At 36.1% G+C, this 19,015-nt stretch overlaps 2 protein-coding genes across 2 annotated transcripts in view; one reads left to right on the forward strand and one right to left on the reverse strand.

Annotated features, from left to right (window-relative positions):
• The window catches only part of LOC140169678 (RNA polymerase II-associated factor 1 homolog), a 46,018-nt gene extending 34,772 nt beyond the window's left edge, over window positions 1-11,246 (forward strand). Inside the window, exons 7-14 of the mRNA XM_072192975.1 lie at window positions 1,281-1,337; window positions 2,576-2,644; window positions 3,240-3,343; window positions 5,684-5,800; window positions 6,731-6,859; window positions 8,000-8,105; window positions 8,668-8,916; window positions 9,478-11,246. Of these exons, the coding sequence (XP_072049076.1) occupies window positions 1,281-1,337; window positions 2,576-2,644; window positions 3,240-3,343; window positions 5,684-5,800; window positions 6,731-6,859; window positions 8,000-8,105; window positions 8,668-8,916; window positions 9,478-10,116 (1,470 nt within the window). The 3' untranslated portion in view covers window positions 10,117-11,246. The remainder of the gene's footprint in view (window positions 1-1,280; window positions 1,338-2,575; window positions 2,645-3,239; window positions 3,344-5,683; window positions 5,801-6,730; window positions 6,860-7,999; window positions 8,106-8,667; window positions 8,917-9,477) is intronic.
• A 2,257-nt stretch (window positions 11,247-13,503) lies between these two features.
• LOC140169687 (uncharacterized) lies at window positions 13,504-18,717 on the reverse strand. Its single transcript, XM_072192987.1, has 2 exons — window positions 18,479-18,717; window positions 13,504-16,951 (listed from the first exon to the last, which is right to left on the reverse strand). Exons 1-2 carry the CDS (start codon window positions 18,484-18,486, stop codon window positions 16,309-16,311), a joined length of 651 nt encoding a protein of 216 aa, XP_072049088.1. The 5' UTR covers window positions 18,487-18,717; the 3' UTR covers window positions 13,504-16,308.
• Between the last annotated feature and the right edge of the window lie 298 nt (window positions 18,718-19,015).

Below are 19,015 nucleotides of genomic sequence, written 5' to 3' on the forward strand. Positions count from 1 at the left end.
TAAAACATCATAATATTAGAAATTCAGAAGAAAAAAGCAACCCCAATAATATTTCATATACATTTTGTGACATATTTAAAGGTTTTGAATTCTTTTCAAATGGATCAAGGTCAGCTTTTATTATGTGGGTTATGAAGCATGATTGCTTCCAATCATGATAATGAAGACAGCAGCAACCAATAATATTTCAATTTATATACATTTTGTGACCCATTTAAATGTTTTGAGGCCTTTGCAAATGGGTCAAGGACAGTTATTATGATGTTGGTTATCAAGCATGATTACTACAGAACCAAAGGCCCTAAAAATATAACCATGTTAATTATGAAAATGATGTACCAAGTATAATGATTACAAGTTGATGTTATTATGTATAAGCTAATTTTAAGTCCCAAGTTTTCATTCACCTTTGATCCACCTTGTGTTTGCACATGGACCTCATTTTGTCATTTTCTAAATTGCAAAGTATCCTAGACTATGCAGAAGTAAGGCAAGGGCATGCAGGGAGAAAGTTAATATTAAAGGGCTCTGCTATAAATAAGGCACTGCACCCATATTTGTTTGATCTTGGGCTCAACTGCCGATGCTGCTTTGAAACTTATTAGGCCACTAACAGTCAATTTTGAGTTTCCCGTCACCTAATTTCTGAAAACAAGTGAGGTCACTTTTTCATTATTCATTATTTTTCTGCCTTTCATTATATGACCAACACGCATGTAAAATGTGTTGTTATTTACCGCTCACTCACTTAAAGATGGATGTTTAACCCAAATGAGATTCAAAAGAACATTAAAAAGAGTCAGCAAATCAAGTTTGACAGCAAAATGTATGTTTTGATTTTGATTTTTCCACAAAAAATGAATGGATATTTATCATTTTTTTTGCAAATATAACCAGTTTTTATCGGTATTTTTTGGAAAATCACAATTTTATAATGAATTCAAGTGAGGGTCAGAAAATGAAGTGAGGTCGGGTGACGGGAAACTCAAAATCGACTTTCATTGGCCTTATTAATGAACTAGCAGCTAAATAATCAGAATTAAAGGTATTAAATGGTATTGAACAATAAATTGCACACAAAGATTAAATGTTATAACAATGAGCAATAGCCAATTCAATGATATTTCATAAATAATAAGGATCGACCAAGCATCAATGATCGATCAAAAATTCACAACAAATTTGGCTCCATTGCCTAAGTGGGTTAGTTAATTTCCTAGTACCTGAAACTGCATCATTCTCTAAAACATATCCATTGTGTTGCTTTTGTATGTTAACAGGATCGAGATAACCAGATTGCAGCCATTGAGAAGACATTTGACGATGCAAAGATACCGGTAAGTGAAGTCATATAACTCAAATTTCGATTTACAGGATCATTGGGATGAGGAAATTAATGTGAATTTTGTTCTGGTAAGAAAGAGTGCCTAATTAAACATGTTTCAATATTTTGATGACAAAAGGTATGGTTCAGTTTTTAAAAAAATATCTGATCTTTAGGAAAATAGTAGTAGTAGTATTTTCAGAGTGACAACTTATTTATTTGAAAATCACTTGGTAGTGATAGGAGGAACTAGATATGATCGCAGGATGCAGGGCCGTTCCGACCATTAGGCCAGGTAAGGCGGTGGCCTAGGGCGGCAAACGCAGAGGAGCAAAAAAAGAAAAAATCGGGAATGGAGAAAGAAAAGGGGATAAAAAATGAGGGCAGATAAAAAGAAAAAGTGGGAGGAAAAATAAAAAGGGGGCGAAAAGAGAAACAGAAAACAGGGCGGAAAAGGGGGACCTGAGAAAAAGAAAAGAAACGGGGCAGAGAAAAGGAAAGAAGACAAGATGAGTTTTCAAGGGGTAACCCCCTTAACATTTTTTTTTTGGTATGCTTTAGTGGAGCGACAGGAAAAGGCTTTGCCTAGGGCGGCAAAATCCCTAGGAACGGCCCTGTATGATCGCAATTTAATATTTGGTCATCAGTGGTGCAGTTGTGTTTGTGTATAATTTTCTTCACCCCCTGCCTGCAGTGACCCCTATTCTGGATAGATGACAAATAAATGGGCGATTCCATTTGTTGTAATATAAAGTGCAATGGTGGACAATAGCCCAACAGATATTAATATAGTCAATAAACAGAATGATATGGATTCAAACTCTAGTTATAGTGCGCAAATCAATCAATTCACTGCTGCTCAGAGTTGCTTCACAGTGAGCTAAACTACCAGAAAACAAATATGTGACACGATCTGGTCCATGGGGGCCAAAGGCGGCAAATTTGAAATTGAGATAAAGGTAAAAATGTGGAGTAAAAACACAATAAAATACATAAGAAAGTAGGCATCACAAAGATTCATAACTTTAGAACAAAGTATGCTAGACCTTTGGTGTTTTCATTAAATGATAGCCTATTGTATGTATAATGTAATAATTATAGTAACTCAATTTTCAAAAATGCCTCCTTTGGCCCCTGTGGACCAGATCGTGTCACATATATGGATGTGCTGCTTGCTTGGAAGGATTTGGTCTAAGTCCATGACATCACATTGTTAACCATTTGGTAAATTTGATTCTCATCATCTTTCAGATTGAGGAGCATTATAGCAAGCCTCATGTCACACCAGTTGAAGTATTACCAGTACTACCAGATTATGCGGTAGGTTGAATAACAACCAAATATGGCCTCAGTAATGCCAAGGAATAATTGGTTTGAAGTGCTCTAAAATCAAGCTGAAATGATGTCTTATTGGACTGGTTTTAAATGTTATGATTCTTTTCTATAGAACTGAAAAGTCCAACTTGTACAAAATCTTAAAAACATATGCATTTATACATTCAATGATTAGATAAAGAGAAACCTGATATTTTCATCTGGTAGCGATAGATGACGAAAATATACCTTTCTTATTATGAGAATGAACATACATAAAGTCACTATCATTGTTGAATTGAGATGTTAATGCGCCTAATGCACGAGCCCAATACACAAGAAAAAATACCATGATTTTTGCTATTTTTATAACAAAATTGTCACTAAAAATTGTTGGAAAATGCAAGCAAATGTAAATGCATCAACCAGCAAGAAAAATGAATGCTTCAGACAGCACTGAGCATACGACGCGGAGTGCACGCCATGCAGTTATACACCATTAATGCATGGTTCACATTTTTCTAACGTTTGCTGTGATTGGTTCTCGCTATTTAAGAGTGTATGAAGAGATATTATTATCAAATTGTGGTGTTTTTTTCAGATGTGGATTCATCCATGTGCGCAAGTCATATTTGATGATAATCCACAACCTAAAGACAAGTCTACACAGGAAGCTATTGAAGAAATGTCTCAAGCTATGATCAGGTAAATGACAGAGGATGTTTAGAGACATTCCCATAACCCAATGGGGTTTCTGACCTTGTATGTCTGGCTTTTGTACACATTTGGCACAGTTGACCATACCTTGCTTTGGGATTGTGTGCAAATATCTGGTGTTTTCATCCTTTTATTTAACATTCAAAACATTGAGACTTAAGAATAAAATTAATGCTGTGGGACAATATGAATGTTTCATGTAAGCAAGTCAAATGTAAGTTATAAGTCTCAACTATTAGCTCGTTGGCTGCAGTTTTAAAATTACAATTTTGTGTGTGTGACAATGGGGACTTTGCCTTTAAAATTAGGTTATATTGATCAAATTTCCCAATCATAGTTCATTGTAGGAATGCCTTTAAGCCTCCTCTGGGTAAATGGTCAATAACAAGGCATACAGCTTTGATGGTACACAAATATTAGGAAGTTTGTGACTTTGATTTGCGTAATTCAATCGCCCCAAATATACTTAGTATTTTAGGGTACCAACAATATTGTGATGGTAATTGCTACAGGACAATAGATTAAAGTCCCTATGAAGAGTTCAGTTGAACGCCATTTTGAAACTTATTGCGTTAAGGCCACCGACATCTGCATAATGCTAATCTTTGGTTCACTTCAAGGTCGGTAGTAACATCAATGCTTATTGTTCTTGAGCTTCAAGCGTGCTGACAAACTGTTTTTGTACGCACACATGTACACTCTGCACGATTAACTTTATATGTGCGATTGGATACTGCGACTAGCAAAATACACACCTACATCACTACCATACTTGAGGCAAACCAAAGTATAGCTTTTAATTGACACCTTACTTTATAGAATCCAATATATATTTTTAAACTATGATCAAAAACTGCATGTATTTTTGTATTACATTCTTTATATTTCATGAACTATATTTGCCTATATCCAGGCCTGGAAATGAGTCGGTCTGAACCAAGAGCCAAACATTTGGAAAAGCGGCTCCTGGTCCTGTAATTTTCTAGTGAACCAGGAGCAATTTTTAAAGAGCCAGGAGTCATTTTTCTGAAAGTATCAAAATGCTTATTTTTGTTATTTCTACAGCTTTCGATGCTCACCTGAAACGTTTAGATCCATGTTATTTGTTTTAAACTTATTATATTATTAATTATTGTCACAACAAGTTAACAAATAACAAGTTATAACAATGTCAATATATCTGAACAGACCAGTTAAAAAATCATCGAGTCTTATTTTATTTATTATTATTTATTTTAGTTTAGTTTAGTTTAGTTTAGTTTAGTGATCACCTAAACCAGAAAACAAGGCAAAATACTGCCAAAATTATGAGCCCTGAAGGCAAACATCAAGGAAAATTGGCGAAATATTAGGTAAAAGATAAGATTTGGCACTGCATTTTGTTGAAAATACATTGGAAATGGCCAATATTTTGAGTGGAAATGAGCTTGGAAGTTTTACTGGGCCATTTCCTGAGCACTGAACTACTGGTCATATATACCGGGCGCAAAATACAGATTTTCTCTGGCGCCTGGGCGTGTAATTCTGGTTGGATCCAGGCGTCAAAACTCGGTAACTGTAGGGTAAAATTGCTCGGCGCCTGCTTGTTTCCAGGCTTGCCTATATCTCAAATTGAGAAAAATTGATGTATCAGGTTTTTGCAACAGAACTTTTCATACAGGAAACGAAAACAACTGTTCACAAATCATTTTCACTCGTAATATTTCGCCAACTTTTCTTGTTATTTTTGAAAATACTTAAAGGAGGATTTCGTGATCCTAGCATCCGCTTTTTATGACATTTTTCAGTAGATATCCACAAAAAAAGCTTATTACCAAAATGTGACCATCCACCACGAAGTGGTAGTAAAGTCGGCTCTAGATCATTTTCTGTTTATTGCAGATTTTGAAAGAATGCACTTTCAGCTTTAAAATGACACCTCAACCAGCTTCATCTGACATCTGGAAGTGAAGTTATGGTTCATCAAAGGTCAAATTCCTAATATATTTTACATAGAAATCCATATACTGTTTTTGATTGTATCTCAAAATGGAAAATGCCGACTTTACGACCAGTTTGTGGTGGATGGGCACAAATTTCAGTTGATTTTGATTTTGCGTTTGCGAGTTATGCATGATTAATATGTGTATTTCATTGCTACGACGATATTTTTGGTAAACGAATTAATCTGCAAGAAATTTTTGGTACATAAACATTGTAGCCAGAGGTTTCCAGTGGTATAAAAATCTCAACTTTTTTTGAGAAAAGTGGGGGATGAGGCTGTGGATCATGAAATGCCGTAATTCATGTTAATGTGTTATACTTAAACATATCTATGTGATATTACAGAGGTATGGTGGACGAGAGTGGGGAACAGTTTGTAGGTTACTTCTTACCAACAGAGGAGACAACAAGGAAAAGGAAGAGAGACACAGAGGAAGGCATCCAGTATACAGAAGATGAAGAGTAAGTCTGATGGTTACTGTCATGATAGCATGGTTATGCAAAGTGGCAAGCAGTTATTCCCATTGAAATTTGATGAGAATCCGGGAGCCCAATCTCGCAGAGATTCCTGTAAACTGAAACAACTCAAAATTTGTCTTAAAGTTAAGGGATGGGTATGAACGTTTAGACAGTATTTATTGTGGGACATTAGAGCACATCAGACATATCGAATTGCATTCTGAATACGAAGAATGTCCTTCTGATATCAAATAATTTTGATTTTTGAAATTAGCAATGTAATACACATTTTATGGCAAATGATTAAAAATTGATATTTTGATATTTTACAGTACTCAAGTAAACTTTATAAATCTGATGATTTATACTTAAAGTGTATGTAGGTGGGATGAAAAGCCGATGATCAATTGAAAATTTTGACCTTTCGTATTGAAGATATGGATTTTTTTCCCAAAACACCAAAAAGAATTAGGTCTTTTTGGGAAAAAAATCCATATCTTCAATATGAAAGGTCAAAATTTTCAATTGATCGTCGGCTTTTCCTCCCAGCCACATACACTTTAAAAATATATCATTACATTTATAAAATTTACTTCGAGGACTGTTATATGTCCAAAATGTGAAAAATATCAAATTTTAATCATTTGTCATAAAATTTGTATTATATCGTGAATTTCAAAAATGAAAATTATTTGATGTCAGAAAGACATTCTTTGTATTTAGAATGCAATTCGATATGTCTGATGTGTTCTCATGTCCAACAAAAAATACTGTCAAAACGCTCATTCCAGATCCTTTAATGGTAAGCCTCAATGCAAGATACATTGTAGAAAACAGAACATAAGAAATTGGACCAAACCTCTATAAAACATTTTTTTAAATCCAGTGTTGTATGAATATTTGTAATATTAATGTTCTCCTTTTGTTTTGTAGGTATGAATACAAATTATGTAAAGAATATAACTGGAATGTTAAGAACAAAGCCAGCAGAGGCTATGAGGAGAATTACTTCATGGTATTCAGGAAAGGAGAAGGTGTATTCTATAACGAATTAGAAACAAGGTAAGTCAATCACTTGATAACGATAAAAGTATTTCAATTATTGAGAAATAACTTTCTGCCTTATACTGTCCAGTTCATGTCCGTATAGTTTATACGGCTTAGAATTGGCAAAAACATGAGACTCATAACATCGTGTATTGATCTAGAATGGATTGCATGCAGTTGGATGCAGCACTTTCGTAATGTGTGTTTCGTAATGCTTAACTGGTGCTCACTTATGTGAATTTATGTGAGCGTAAGTTGTAAGTTTATTGATGTGCGCATTAACAAAACCCGGGGGATTAGGGGGTTTGCTACACCTCCCCACAAGTCTATTTTACTTTTCCAGTACTAAATGTACCACTACGAGTACCCATTAATACATCTGGGTTGAGAAAGACAATATGTGACATGATCAAGGGGAATGAGTCACATGTCGGCCCTGGTTGAAAATGAGTTTTACACATTTTTCTAAAGAGGACATTTAGAGCTTTCAGAAACTGAAAACCCCATGTTGATACGACTTTTCTTTGTGAAGTTATGTCAATTTATCAATCGCTGAAAACATATAAAACAAAAGAATTTAAACACTTTCTTTGCCAATATCTCAAAATCAATATTAGCGACATCCGACTCATTTCCCTTGATTGTGTCACATATGTGACCATCCACCACAAAGTGGTAGTAAAGTCAGCTCTAGGTCATTTTCTGTTTATTGCAGATTTTGAAAGAATGCATTTTCAGCTTTAAAATGACACCTCAACAAGCTTCATCGGACATCTGGAAGTAAAGTTATGGTTCATCAAAGGTCAAATTCCTGATATATTTTACATACTGGTTTTGATTGTATCTCAAAATGGAAAATGCCGACTTTACGACCAGTTTGTGGTGGATGGGCACATATAGGTTAAGTGTCAGGTCTAAGTGCACCACACAATGGCACTGCCGGGATTTAAACCCTTGATCTTTTGATAAGTGTCATGTGCTAAATGATATCAATAAAATTGTGAAGGACAGTGAAGTAGAAGGTGCCCAAGATAATCTGAGTGTCAGAAGGTTACAAACATGTCACCAGGTACCATTAATAATATAAAGTAACAGATTGATTAAAAGTTTCATTCATTGTTATTTTTTTCAAATCTATGTTTTCTTTTCTTGCAGAGTACGGTTGAGTAAGAGAAGGGCTTTGAACAAAGAGGGTGTTAGCAGTAACTCATTGCTAGTAGTAAAGAATAGACAACTTAATGAAGTAGAATTATCATTACAGGTAAGTTTGGTTGTTATTCATTTCTCAATATTCAGAAATATATCTTTAAGTTTGATGCCAATGATAGTTGAGTTTAAAACAAAAGGATTGCTGACTTAGGTTTAGTATTTTTGTGTTTGTTTTTAACAAGGGTATTAAAAATTATGGTTTTATTCGTTTGAGCAGAATATGATATTCCCCATGCAGAAATAATCCCAATTTATCATGTGATTTTTAAAAAAAATGGTGTGATGCGATTCAAATAGTGAGCCTCCTGTTTGTTATGCCTAACATTCATTGTCATTATCGCTATCAGCGATCATAAATATGCAATATGCTCATTCTCTTATAAATAAATGCTTAATCCTTTTAATTGCTGACCTAAGGTGTTATTTGTTGTCACCATGTTTTACAATTTATCTCTCTTGGAGTAAGTGTAACTTTGCAAGTTAACACTGTTTGAAACGTAGTTTTTGTATATTACTATTTCATTTTTTTTCTACCGCTTTCTCGTCCGCTTTTCTTTAATTCTTTTCTTGCCTATTTGTAACAAATTTGCAAACTTGACAATTTTTCGTAACAGGAAGCCAGATTATCACAACTTGACAATGCACCTCCAGAGGAAGAGGATGAGGAAGAAGAAGAAGAGGAAGAGGAGGAGGAGACCAAAGCTGAAGGAGAAGGTGAAGAGAAGGAAGGAGACTCAGATGAAGAGAAGGGAGAAGGAAGTGGACAAGAAGAAGGCAGTGGAAAAGAGGAGGGAGTGACCAGGAGGAGGAAGGAGAAAGGGAAGAAGGAAGTGGAGATGAACAGGAGGAAACCCAAGGTTCTGGTAAGTGTATTTTTAAGTTCTTGTTTACAATATGCTTTCTTGGGCGATATATTAACAAAAAGGTTACCCTTATATTTTATTGAAGAAATACCCCATGCAAAATGTTATCACTTTTGAATAATGTTTAGTAGTGGTGCAGAATGGTGCAGCCATGGGCGTCAATCCCGTGTCCCCCACCTTTTGGCAAAATGGCCCTTTTTTCAGCCACTTTTTGACAATTCAGGTCGATTTCCCCCCTCCCCGTCGGATTAGTGCTATTGGCTGCAGCATATCAAACCTATTGTGCATTTTCTGGAAAGCACAGAAATTGGTACAGATGTATTAGTTTGGTGTGGTTTTCAACAAGACATGAGCAAGTTTTGAATGTGACCCCTGTATAAACTATGATGACCTTAGTGTCTGCCATCTTGGAAAGAAATGATTTTTGGCCCTTAATCCAAATTTGTTAAGCATTTAAGTTACAACTAAGTTTGTTTTGAGAATTAAAGTACGTATCTTTACCACAAAACATGCAAAAGGAAGGAGATCGATAAATTATTTTATGCATATATTCTTTTTCAGATCGTGAGAGTGGAAGTGAGAAAGCTGCAAGTGGCCAAGAAAGTGGAGGCGAGGAAGAACAAGCGCAGGGAAGTGGACAAGAAAGTGGTCAGGAAAGTGGACGAGAAAGCGGTCAGGAAAGCGGACGAGAAAGCGGCCAGGAAAGCGGACGAGAAAGCGGTCAGGAAAGTGGTCAAGAGAGTGGTGCTGAAGAAACACAAGAACAATCCGGTGGCGAAGAGGAGGAACAAGAAATGGAGGAAGACGAGGAACAGAATGAGCAAGCGGAAAGTGGAAGTGAGAAGGAAGAAGCAGGGAGTGAGAATGAGGAAGGCGGAGAGGAGGAGGAAGAAGGAGCAGAAGAAAGAGAAAGGAGGGAAGAGGAAGAAATCTTTGGAAGTGATGCAGATGACAGTGATTAGATTACTATCATCCAATAATGTTATTTTTACAGTGAATTTTATCTTGAAGTTGAGATGGAAATTGTCCACAAAGTGGAAATGTTTTGCATACTATTCCACAGGTGGAACTGGCACATGCAAAGTACATGTGTGGACTGTATGTTCTCAATTCCTTCCATCACACATTTTCCATTCACTATGGACCGCAATGGCCTCATCCCAATGGCATAGTTCAATAACCTCAATTAAACACTCATAGTGCAAAATTGGACATCAAGTTGCAGAGTATGAGTTTTTGAACCCAACTTGTCTAAGGTCATTCAATGAATATACAAATGTATTGGGGTTAAAGAACTGTGCCCTGATAGATGAACATGTTGTGGATCCTAGTGATTGTGTTCATGTTGTGGATCCTAGTGATTGTGTTATGGTGGAAATAACATAGGCAATTGCAAACTTCACCCATGCATGTGGATGTTGAGTGATAAATTAGAACTGGTCTGTGTAACATAGAGAATATGCCATGATTGAAAATGATGTAGTGGAGGTAGAATCCAAGGTGAACAAATACATCACACCTCACTGCTACATTATCTGTAGAAATTTAATTTTATTTGTACGTTTGGATGCTTGTTATCTTGCATTTAGGCCAGGGCTTCCCAAAATTCATAAAAAAATATAGCGTGATCCACAAATGCTGTAACTAAACTTATCAGCGAAATACCAGGCACCAATTTCCAATTCGTCCTGCTAAATGGCTCCTTACAGTGATAAATGTGCGCAAAGCGTGTGAAAAGCTATGTGAAATCAGGTTTGCTGTATAGATCTACGCGACCAGTCCATATTGGGCTTTTTTTTTATTTGTACAAAAAAGGAATGAAAAAATTGCAGCAAGACTTCAACAAATAAAAAAGTAGGCTAAAAAACACAACAAAAAATCCAGCATTTTGCATAACTTTTTTTACCAAAAAATAAAAAGATAGCACATAGCTTTTGCCCAATATTTTGAGAGACAAACCTGAGAGTATTAAGAGAGGCGCTACTTTAATTTGATCGCAAAAGTGAGGACAGTGTGAGCTCGGTACCTGTGTAAGCGCCTGTTCGACATGCCGCAAATGCCGAAAGGTGATTGTGAATATGTAATGATATGAATGAGCTATAATGTGATGTAACTAAGAAAAGGCGGTGTTATTGGATGTATGTGGTTCATTGGGCGGAGCCATTATGCCCATATTAGGCTGTTGTTATGCAGACGTCACGCTCTGCGAAAGGCACAAAAAGGTGATTGTCAGATCTATTACGTGGATGGCAGCAGACAGATTGCAGCTGACTGACCTGCACTGTTTGTCACGTAGACAGACCGTGACCTGGGTCGACGCGTACAAAGCTCGGAATCGGTATAGGCAATTTGTACAGAGTACCGCTAGCCGGGACAAACCTGTTTTTCTTGACATTATCTCCATAGAATATTTGTTGACATCATTGTGATTACTGCATATTGACAAATCCCAGATAACTAGAGACCAGTCCTTTTGTATTAGAATGACTATGGAGATTAAGCTAAATGCAAATCCTTGTTACCATTGTTTTTGCCCGCGCTCTGCAAATTGCTTAGTGCTTCACAAATTATATACGGACGAAGGGTTGATAGTATTGTGCTATTTTTCATTTATGTGGAAATCACAAGGATATATATTGACTTCCTAAGAGAGTTACCTCTGTGCATGCTCCAGTGTGCATAGTATACAAATATATACTGCCATGAGAGGTTCTGGTTAAAACTATGGGCCCGAGGTGAGATCAATAGTACTATTGATCTCAGCGAGGGACCATAGTTTTAACCAGTACCTCGAATGAAGGCAGTATATATCGTCGGCTGTATTCCATAGTGGCGTATAGTGATTTTTGGTCATTTTTTGAAAATTGGCACATATGTTTTTAATGATGTTCTCTTTCATTTTTCTAAGTCTCATCAGTCATAATTAGCTAATTAATTAGTAATTAATTAATTAAATGTGGCGATAGCTACAAAGTGACATTTTTGTATTCCATAGTGGCGTATCGACCATACGCCACTTTTTATACACATTTTATAATTATGAAATATCGGCAAAAATGAAAAACATCGTATGTCATAGTGGCGTGACGTCTGCGTATCGGACCTATCGCGCCACTATGGAATACTGAACGACGAAAAAGTAACGCCATAGGAATTACACGGCGACCGAGGTGGCGTCACGTTAACGTTAGGTTAGGGTATTGCGTTTTGTTCGTTTTCCATAGTGACGTATAGTTTTATTTTCAGTTTGCCAGCAATAGTATGTATTTATTTCTTTTGAAAAATATATAACAATAAAATCTATTTAGTTTACTACAGAAATTTCACATCATTTACAAAATATAATGAATGTCTGATTTACACAACTCGATTTTAAATTGGCATTTCTTCAAACCCGATTTTCTCGAAAAGTTGTTTATTCCCGGCGCCCCACTATACGCCACTATGGAATACGGACGACGATATTTGTTTTATATCCTTCATTCATAGATTTTTTGTTCATTGATTGGTTAAAAGATTACATGAAAACTCCACCATGTTGCGAGAAAGGCCTAAGTAGGACCTATGCACGGTAGGCCGGTTTAGGCGGTCCAAGGATTCCCACTGTAATGTCGTCATGCATGTTCATGTGTTCATAGTTTTTTAAGCTTACTCATTTGAGTCATTGTCAGTGTATATTTGTTCAAGTTGTATCTTCATTCCACTTTGCCTTCATTCATGTCATTCATAGATTATTTGTGCAAAGATTAGTGAAAAGATGTACATGTAAACAGATTTACATGTAGGCCTAAACTCGAAGGCCATCATGCATCGGGATAGGCCTCCGTACGCACGGCACTAGGCCAGCTAGGCGGCCGGCGGTCCAAGACTACTCGCACTGTCAGTGTTTGTTTTTAAGCTTACCATGTCAGTATTACTCTGAATCTGACTGTGTTGGTCTAAAACACATTCCTGCGCTAGAACTGGTAACAATTCAAATTAAACAGCTGAAATCGTGAATCTTCTTCAGCAGTAGCAGCCCACTCCAGCTTGATTTATATTTCGCCATTTTTGTGTTGTCGTTTCTCGGCAGTGACAAAATACTCTCATAGTCAATGTCGACGTTCAATGTTATTGTTATGCTTTATGGACTGCACGGCGTAGGTATGCTGCTATCCGTAAATAGTAAATATCCAGAAATACTATTTACGGCTTGAAGGTACTATTTACGGACGTAAATAGTACTTTTTTGCACTTCCTCGCAGAATTGTGTGTTTATTTTTGATCACGTGACACACTTTTAACCAATCAATGAACAAGAATCTATGAATGAAGGATATAATATTAAATAATGCACAGTGACTATTAAGAACTGGAGTTTTTACATGCAGGATCAAAGGCGGTACATCTGAATACCACCAATGTAACTCCGACCAGGTACTGATGTCACTCTGTCGAGGAAGCCAAATGAGCTATAAGTACGCTAAAGAACTACCTTCTTTATTTTGTACTCAAAATGTCATTACATTGTACAATGAAGGTGTGGTATCAAGATCTCACATTTAATTGATGCCATACAATCAAAGACAATTATTTTACCAAGTGATCTGAATTGTTATGTCAAGTTTATTCTGCACCCTATTGTGCAAAGCATTGTGCTGATAAGCTCATTGAAATTAGAAATTTTAAAAAATCCATTTCAGCCATTAGGTTCAATTTACTTGGTTGTGTCACATACAAGTGGTTAAATTGCGCTAATCCTGTTGGAATCCATACACCCTCTATGGAATACATTACCTGAATAGTCCACATAGGGAGTGTGAATTTCAAATGGGGTTACCTGAATGGGTGACTCCATTTGAAAATCTGCAGTCCCTGTGTGGCAGATTAAGCTCATGTTTTCCATAGGGGTCTATGAATTTCAATTGGAAGAGGCTAACATGTAACAAGAATTCTCATCCTAAAAGCCTTTTCAGATACACAAAATGCTATGACCACATAAAACCCAACAAACACAAAACGTTTTCTTAGCATTAAAAACTTTGGTTATATAAAGGTTATAAAACATTTCAAACTGCTTTTAAAGTAGACACACAACATTGTAACATATTATTCAAGTGTTGACAATATTTTTCATATTTGCAAAGAAAATATTTTGACATTTTAAAAACATCCTTTTGATATAGAATGTTTTTAAATGTTTTCCTAATCTTTAGTTACCCTGACCATTTAGTAATTGAAACGTTTGAAAAATGTTTTAAAAACATTTTAGATACACACATCACAAAAAGTAATTACCCCTTTATTTCAAAACAACTCAAAATCTTTGCATCAAATTATAAAATTTAAGTAGCAAAAAGGAACTTATTTTAGTTTGGCAAATTGTAGTACCTCATTTGTCTGAATAGATCAAAATTTGTAGCCATGTTGACTCTTTTGCAGAACAAAATGGGTGGTTTGGGTTTTGGTTTTTTTGTTTTGCTATCTCAGTTTTGAAATTTTATCCATAGATTATGAGTTATTATCACATAATGAAGAGGGGTGTAATTACTTCATGTGATGTGTTTATCTTGTATTTGCTGGGAATGGTAATGTCTGAAAGGATAGGAATGTATTGAGTAAGCATCTCTATACATGTATTGTGATGTATAACTGGACAGTGTTGTATATATTACAAGAAGGCAAGAATTGTCTAATAAAACTGACTTTGATACCTAATTGTCATTTCTTCAGAGTGTATATACTTTATTTTGTTATTTACCACATTTTAACAGACAGCATGAAACTCATTCAAAGCCCAGCCACCCCCACCCCTCCTCCTCCACTGGATTAGAGGATGATAATTCGCTGTCGTAGTGCACGTTAGTAACCATTGGTTACTGCTCCAAGCCTGGTCTCATACACCTGTTCCGAATTTTGATATGCCATAGGCTTTGTGTTGTGATCATTTTAATCAGTGGTTCGTAACAAAGAAAGCGTGATCCAGTTGACCTGGCAACGGTCATATTGTAACGTGCACTACGACAGCGAATAAAAAGACCTAGATGACAATACCTAGCAACAATGTCGTACAAAAATATTAAAAAGCTTGGAAACAAAACTCATTCTAGATAGAAAGAGAATGGAGAATATTGAAACTTTTCACCTTTGAGCTTTGTAATTATTGGGCTGTTCAATTTGACCACACACCTATAAATTATGGAAGATGTGACCTTAATCTCCCACACAACGGGTGTAGATTTCAGTTAACCCCAACTTGGAATTCACACTCCCTGTTTTCAAGATTTAGGCCATGTCTTCATAGGGGCTGTATGGATTTCAACTGGAATAGCATATTGCTGATTTCACACCACCAAATAGAATTATATGGTTGTGTGCCCTTAATTTAATTCTCAGAAAAACCCATAGACAGCTAAAATAAGCATTAAAATGAGCAGAAATTTGCATAATTTTGGCAAAAAATGGATTGGTCATGATTAGTAACGTTAAATACTCAAGTGTACCACAGATGGGAGAGATTGAATCATTTTTTAATAATTTTAAGCAGCCTTTTAGGCAATTCCCGGACATCGTAGACTTCGAGGGCCAGTCGTAAAAAATAATGACGTCAATCTATATTTTTTCCAGCCAGAGAGATCAGGCAAAGGCTGATTTCAACCATTATAGCTGTCGCTTAAAACTGAGTCGCTCCTGTGAAGTAATAGGACGTTTTCTTAGGGCAAATTTAGCCCATATCTCTATGGGAGTCTGATTTGGTGATGTGAGATCTGCTGGAAAAGCAGTATTTTCTCTCTGCTGCAGCTCCTGCTATATACAAGAATTTAATTTGTGCACATTTCCTGTAGGGCTCGGTCACCCACCTTCGCACAGAATTGTTTATGGGACCTGAGAGTACATCGGACATATTGCATTATGAATACGAGGAAGATCTTCAATACCAGTGAATATACGAAAAGGTCAAACTTGTCATATGATTGTCCACTTTTCCTCCCAGCTGCATACACTTTAAGTATTAGATTTATAAAGTTTATTTAGAGGACTGTTAAATGGCAAAAATTAAATTTTTAATAATTTGGCATGAAATATATATCATATCTTGGATTTCAAAAACAAATATCGATATCATCAAGACATTCTTTGTGTACAGAATGCAATTTGGTGTGTCAGATGTGCTCTCAGCAGGTCCCACAAAACATTATGGGTAAAAGTTGGTTTACAGAGCCCTTAAAAGAACAAAATGTTAAGCTCCGTTCAATAGCGTTTATATGTTCAAGGACTCCTCCAACATCGATTGAAACCTCAATATGTTCATTTATTAGGTCACTTTTGGTCTTGCGGAGTATGTTAGCACATTAACAGATAACTAATCTCTGATAGTGCCTTTAATGGCCTATATGAAATGTCTCCAAAACATTACGATGGATCTTTTTGCTTTTCATACAAACTCTCCCCTGCCGTAGATCTTCCAATGAGTTTGCGTTCAGCACGTTCCTTTTCCTTCACATCTAGCATACGCTTCTTGAGTGCCATGCTACTAGCCTGACCTGGGTCTAATACAAGGTCTAGTCCCATGAAGAAGAAAAACAGAAAGGCGATTACAACGACACACACGATGGCACCAATAGCTTTCATATTTAGCGGCTCATACCGGGTCAGGAATTTCTCACAAGCGGGCTCATCAAAAAGGAGGCGATCATTCTCATTAAATGCGACCAAGCAGACTTTATATTTTGTCAGATAGTATAAATTGTCAATTCGTAACACATCAGTCTTGGAAATGTTTCTATTGGGGGCGATGGTTGTATCTAACTGAGTCACATTGACAGACATACGGGTTATGTTTTTCGCTATTTCTGCATCAATTTCCCAAGAAATGACTGCTGAGGAGGTTGTGATTTCGGAGAAGGTGAAATTGACGTAAGGTGCGAGGGATGTTTGTCCTTGTTTTTGAGGCGAATTGATCGGTTCATTTGGTTCTTCAGTCGTGGTGGTATTGTCGCTATATGCCCCATGCATGGACACACACAGGAGAAGAAGAAACTGAAGTTCCACGTGCCTGAAAAAACAAAAAACAATAATAGGGTCTACTTCAAAAATAAAAAAAGATGCTGTAACCATACATAGCAATATTGTTGATCATTGGATGTGTTGCTTTCTACCTATAGCATGACTGCCGTAGGCCTACATAATTATGTTGTGCTGCTACTGTACTGATATCATATAAATTAACATTAAACAAAGGCTTTAGACCTACTGCTATCTACTGATGATAGCATTATTAGTTTAGTTGGTATCGCAATAGTTGGAGAACGGTTGATAGTCGCTTGCTCCGCAGCCGACTGATGATGATCTACTGATGATAGCATCATTATAGTTTACATAAGTTGGTATATATGCTATCTACTGATGATAGCATTATTATAGGTCGGGTGATATTTATTGGTGACAGCATAATGATAACTATCTACTGATGATAGCATTATTATTATAATTATAAGTCGGATGCTATATACTGATGATAGCATGTAGCATTGTTGTTATAAATAGTTTGGGATGCTAGTTTATGAGGATAGCATTATAATTATATATAGATTAGTGTGCTATCTACTGATGATTATTATTGTACTTTGGCTGGGGAGTTATCTACTACCTTCTACTGATGATAGCATTATTATTATAAATAGGTTGGGATGCTATATAGTGATGATAGCATTATTATTAATAATATTGTTGTTATACTTTCTACTCCTGATAACATAGTATTATACGTAAGTTGGGGTGTTGTCTACTGATGATAGCATTATTATTATATACGAGTTGCGTTGAGTTGCGGTAAAAAGTAATCGATATATCGGCATCGCAAAGCAACGCATCGCAAATGCGGTGGTAGTATGAACGGACCTTTAGTCACACTGTAATGCTTTTCCGATGCGCGCACTGTACTCCGCGCACACTCCCGTTGATACTCCGCGATAGCGCACAGCGAGCACGCGATAGTGCACCGCGTGAACGCGAAACGCGCGGACGCGAACGCGATAGCGCGCGGACGGACGGACGGACACTCTGTAAATAGTATTAAGATAGAGCGGTGCACGTGCTATCTACTGATGATAGTATTATTTAGATTGGTTTGCTATCTACTGATGATAGAATTATTATTGTACTTGGGTTGGGGTTTATCTACTGATGATAGCATTATTATTATATACATGTAGGGATGCCATCTACCGGTGATATAATTAAATAGATTGATATATATTACTGATGACAATATTATTACATTATATAGGTTCTGATACAGACTGTATACAAAATGATAGCATTATTATTCTATATACATAAACTTATTACTTGCGAACTTTTTCCAGCTAGTCTGAATATAAGCTGACTGGTATCTATTGATGATATACAGTCATAGGCCCCAACTATTGTGTTTTTTCGATGATAATGTCATACTCCTGAAAATAATACTTGCTATGTTTTCTAAGTGGTACAACTAAACTTACCGGTTATAAATTTAGTACAAGTTGATTATCGTGTTACAAATATTACGGTATAAATAGACAATTAATGCATAACTTACCTTGTCATTGTTGCCGTTCAACGTTTCACGAACCCGGAACTCACGGAAAAAAACACCAACACGTTGCTAAAATCGGTTTATCCCACAAACATGACAAATGCTGTATCACATCAGTTACTGATAATTACCAATATTAATACCAGAATATAGTTTCATTTTCAATAATAACTTTTGATACCTGACTCATAAGTTTTAGGTATAAATCTGTGCTCTGATATAACCATTGATCTGGATCGAATCGCTATAAAGTATAAAGTATGGATAACACAACTATTTGATTTTTTGGTGAAGGTGTTCAGTGACCTGTATAACTACAGGTGTCCAAGTTCATAGTTCAATTTTCGGGTTACTCTCTTTCTATGCTTTCACTTGAATTAACAATGACACCTATACTAACTATCTCAAATTTTAAGAACATGCCCAGCAAACACGCAACGTTTTACAGAAAAGGTTTATAAATATCTTGTTATATAAAGGGTATAAAAAGTTTTAATAACATTCATAAAACTTTTTTGAAAACGTGACGCAAAACATTCT

This window comes from Amphiura filiformis, chromosome 1, assembly GCF_039555335.1.
Source record: "Amphiura filiformis chromosome 1, Afil_fr2py, whole genome shotgun sequence".
NCBI lineage: Eukaryota > Metazoa > Echinodermata > Ophiuroidea > Amphilepidida > Amphiuridae > Amphiura > Amphiura filiformis.